Source organism: Fukomys damarensis, unplaced genomic scaffold (assembly GCF_012274545.1).
Source record: "Fukomys damarensis isolate Sample0158 unplaced genomic scaffold, DMR_v1.0_HiC HiC_scaffold_19, whole genome shotgun sequence".
In the NCBI taxonomy this organism is placed as follows: Eukaryota; Metazoa; Chordata; class Mammalia; order Rodentia; family Bathyergidae; genus Fukomys; species Fukomys damarensis.
The window spans coordinates 64327604-64332133 of NW_022900931.1; the positions used below are offsets into that span (position 1 = coordinate 64327604).

General features: G+C 54.6%; 1 protein-coding gene across 1 annotated transcript in view; it reads left to right on the forward strand.

Moving 5' to 3' along the window:
• Positions 1-4485, forward strand: part of Grwd1 (glutamate rich WD repeat containing 1) — a 6423-nt gene extending 1938 nt beyond the window's left edge. Inside the window, exons 4-7 of the mRNA XM_010640795.3 lie at positions 1736-1949; positions 2061-2203; positions 2389-2586; positions 3322-4485. Of these exons, the coding sequence (XP_010639097.1) occupies positions 1736-1949; positions 2061-2203; positions 2389-2586; positions 3322-3639 (873 nt within the window). The 3' untranslated portion in view covers positions 3640-4485. The remainder of the gene's footprint in view (positions 1-1735; positions 1950-2060; positions 2204-2388; positions 2587-3321) is intronic.
• Positions 4486-4530: the final 45 nt, after the last annotated feature.

A 4530-nucleotide genomic window follows, 5' to 3' on the forward strand; every position in this document is an offset into this window, starting at 1 on the left:
GTTTTTTTTTTTTTTTTTTTTTTTTTTTTTTTTGGTAGCAGGGGTTGAACTCCGGACCTTGCACTTTTGAGGCAGGCAGTGGCACCACTGAGCTAAATCCCCGGCTAGTCGCACTTTTTTTGAAACAGGGTCTCACCATTGTAGTTCAGGTTGGCCTTGAATTCACTATGTGGCCCAGGCTGGTCTTGAACTCATGATCCTCCTGCTTCAGCTTCCCCAGAGCTGGGATTATAGGCATGGATCACCACCACTCTCAAACTGAGAAGGTGCCCTTTGAACAGAGACCCACAGGAAGTGAAGGAGTAAGCCAAGACTTCCTGTGGGAACAAATTTGCAAGCAAGGAAAATACAGTGCAAAGGCCTGGGGTTGAACTTGGCATATTTGAGTTTTTGAGGGAAGCTGAGAAACGAGCATGCTGGAGCAAAATGAGAAGGAGAAAGTGATGAGATTTAGAGTGGGCACAGAAGAGACAGTGTATGGCCATGTAGGCCATTGAAGAAACTTAGACTTATTGGGAAGAAATTGAGGCCCACTAGAGAATTTAAAGCACAAGAAAGACAGGACCTGGCGTTTGATTTAAAGAGATTCCTCTTGCCAGGGATTTAGCTCAGTGGTGCCGCCACTACCTCATAAGCTCAAGGTCCCGAGTTTGATCCCTGGTACCAAAAAAAAAAAGTTAAAGAGATCCTTCTTGCCAGGCATGGTTGCACACCCCTGTAATCCTAGCATTCAGGAGGCTGAGGCAGGAGGATCACGAGTTTGAGGCCAGCATGGTCTGTTCAAGGCCAACCTGGGTACATATCAAGATGCTGATTCCAAAGAAAATAAAACCCTAACAAGAAAGAATCACTCTTGTTGCTGTGTAGAGAATCAGCTTCATCAGGAAAGGGCAAAGGGATGGGATCCTGGGAGCAGACCCTTACAGTGATTCAGGGGTGGTATGAGTGACAGTAGTAGAGGAAACCAAGAGGGTTGGAGGTGTGCTTTGGGAATCTTGCGTGATTCCATTACACCAGTGGCACTGTTGGAGGTGTGCTTTGGGGTTCCTTTGTGGTGCTGGAGATAGAAACCAGGGCATCGCATTGCGTTGCACATGTTAAGCATGTACTTCGCCACTGAGGTACATCTCCAGGCACCTTCCCCTTTTCACTTCTTTTAGACATGGCCTCACTAAGTTCCTCGTGTTGGCCTCAAACTCGGGGTCCTCCTCCTTCAGCCTCCCAAGTAGCTAGAATCACAGGCACGCGTTGCCACACCCAGCTGGAAATGTGGGCTTTTTAGAGTAGCCAGTATAGATTTGGGGTGTGAGGAGGAGGAGGAAGTAGCTATCAGGAATGATATTTGGGGCTGAGGTAGAGAATTCTCTGGGGAAGGAGGCTGCAGTGAGCAGTAGAAGGCTGAATAGGGTCTCCCAGTGCACAAACATACCAAGGCAGGCAGATCTGAGGACTGAGCCCTGAGACCTCTCAGCATCAGGTGCAAAGATCAGAAATCAACACGCTCCCAAGAGCTGGCCAGACTTGTGGTCTCCATTCCCAGGCATCTTAAAGCTTTGTCCTCCCGCCCGCACTGCCTGCCTCACTCCAGTGTTGGGAGTTAACCACTTAGCAGCTAGTCTTGCAGGTTGTGATTTCTACCCCACAAAGGTTTCTGGGAGCTGTGGCCCAGCCCTGAGTATCCAAGAAACTACCCTGAGTTCCCTCTCCCTCTTTCTCACACACCCTTCTCCTGCAGGTGTCCTGGCTAGGCGAGGAGCCTGTCGTGGCCGTGTGGTCAGAGAAGGGCCAGGTGGAGGTTTTCACATTGCGGAGGCTCCTGCAGGTGGTGGATGACCCCCAGGCCCTGGCAGTCTTCCTTCGGGACGAGCAGGCCCGAGTGAAGCCCATCTTCACCTTTGCTGGCCACATGGGCGAAGGCTTTGCCCTGGACTGGTCCCCTCGGGTGCCAGGTGAGTCCCTGGGGTCTGCCCATGGTTCAGGGAGGTGGGAAGGAGTGGGACAGCCTGAGTGAGAGTTGAGCTGTGGCCAGATTGGGTGAGATCTTTTAATTCCCTTCCCAGGTCGCCTGCTAACCGGTGACTGTCAGAAGAACATCCATCTCTGGATGCCTACAGACGGTGGCTCGTGGCATGTGGACCAGCGGCCCTTTGTGGGCCACACAAGCTCTGTGGAGGACCTGCAGTGGTCCCCAACTGAGGACACGGTGAGGGAGGACTGGGGCCTAGAGACCTAGAATCCTGGGCTGGAACTGGGGGCCTGGTGGCGATGCAGTTTGCAGTCCAGGTGTGAGTCCGGAGATCCCCGGGGAGAGGGTAGCTTCCCACCAGTTCTTCATCCTAGCCTGGGGTGGGGACGCCTGAGCACTCAGACTCACTCTGCGTCGCCCAGGTATTCGCCTCCTGCTCAGCTGACGCCTCCATTCGCATATGGGACATCCGGGCAGCTCCTGGTAAGGCCTGCATGCTCACTACGGCCACCGCCCACCATGGGGACGTCAATGTCATCAGCTGGAGCCGCCGGGAGCCCTTCCTGCTTAGTGGTGGGGATGATGGGGTCCTCAAGGTCTGGGACCTGCGACAGTTCAAGGTATTTTCCTGGAATAGAAAGCCAGCCCCTTTCTGGAGCTCAGCAAGAGGAGGGTGTAGGAGCAGTGTGAGGTCCCTCACTCCACCCTGCGACTGGTTGACAAGCAATGGAAAGGCTCGGGGCGGCAGGGACTGCAACTCCCATCAGCCCATGGGCAGAGATGCGGCTGACTGTACAGACCTTGGGTTCAGGGGCTTCTGGGAGGTGCAGTTTGTGTTTTAGTGACTTTTACAGCATCAGCTAAGAATTGGAGACTAGTTCACTCGTTGCAAGGGGAGAAACAGACACAGAAAGGGCAGGAGCACCCAGAGGTACATGCCTGTAACCCAAGCACTGGGAGGCTTGAGAGAGGAAGATAACAAGTTTGAACCAGCCCGAGCAACATAGTGACCTAGTGAGACCCTTTCTTAAAAGGACTTTAAAAGGGCTGAGATGTAGCTCAGTATGAAGGCCCTGTGTTTAATCCTCAGTATTAAAGGGGGGGGAAAGGGAAAAAGAACGGCCAGGTGAGCGCTGGAAGAACCCCCTCCTTTATTGAAAGGATCCCAGGATCCTGGAAGGGTCAGAGTTCCTGTGATCTGGAGCTGATGAGGGCTTTGCAGATGAAAACCCAGCTCCCAGCAGCTGTCCTTTATTCTGTGTCCCTCCTGCGGGCACGGGACTTAAGCGGGAAATCCCTGCGTGAACCCAGGAGGGCATTTAGAGCCCCTGACACCCACCCTCTCCCACCCACAGTCTGGCTCCCCTGTGGCCACCTTCAAGCAACATGTGGCCCCCGTGACCTCCGTCGAGTGGCACCCACAGGACAGTGGGGTCTTCGCAGCCTCGGGCGCAGACAACCAGATCACACAGTGGGACCTGGCGGTGGAGCGGGACCCTGAGGCGGGTGAGGTGGAGGCTGACCCCGGGCTGGCGGAGCTGCCCCAGCAGCTGCTGTTTGTACACCAGGGTGAGACAGACCTGAAGGAGCTGCACTGGCACCCGCAGTGCCCTGGACTCCTGGTCAGCACCGCCCTGTCGGGCTTCACTGTCTTCCGCACCATCAGCGTCTGAGATGGCCTTGACTCTGCAGCTGGTGCTGACGCTGGTCCTCAGAAGGGGTGCATTCAGGCCTGTTACCTGGACCCCCAAGAAGGGGCTTAGTTCAGCTGGGCACAGAAGCCATGGATTCTGTGGGCTTTGTGTTCTCTCAGAGGACTTGGTTTGACAGGTGTTCCCGTGAAACCACTTGCACCAAAGACCCTCACCTGGCAAAAGACTCAGCTGGCCACCTATGGCCCTAATATCTGATTTTTGTCAGCTTTGGTTCCTGGCTCAGCCCTTTGACCTCTGCCCGGGACCCAGATTTGGCTGCTGCCTTTCCCAGGGACTCAGGGCTTTACCATGACTGGACATCATTTCTCAGGGTTGGGTTCCTCCCATCACCTAAGTTTGGCTGAGATTTTCCAGTGCGTGGTTTTTTTTGTTTTGTTTGCTGATACCGGGGATCAAACTCAGGACCTTGTGCTTGCCAGGCAAATGCAATGCCACTGAGCTGCATCCTTGGCCCTCCCGGTATTGTTTTGGAGCAGAAGGCTAGGACTCCTGACTGACGGTAAAGAACCAGAACAAGGCCTAAAGTGTGTGAATGTCTTGGTCCTTCCAGCCCATCCCTGTGCAGACACCAGGGGGGGTGACTGGAAGTCGGCACCCCTGGGTCACTAGGGTCCTCGGCCTGCTGGTGCCATTCTGTCTGCCTCACCTCATTTTTACTTTGGAGCTCACTGTGGGTCAGTGAAAGGGTGTCTCACCTCATGCCCCCCAACTTACTAAGGTGACCCCATCACTGTGCCCTAAACTGTTGCTACTGTGTGTCCCCATCTTCCAGTGGCTCCTGCCTCCCCGCCCCCCACCTGCTGTCTGCCCGGCTCCTCCAGCCTCCTGGGCTGTGGCCCAGCGCCCTGC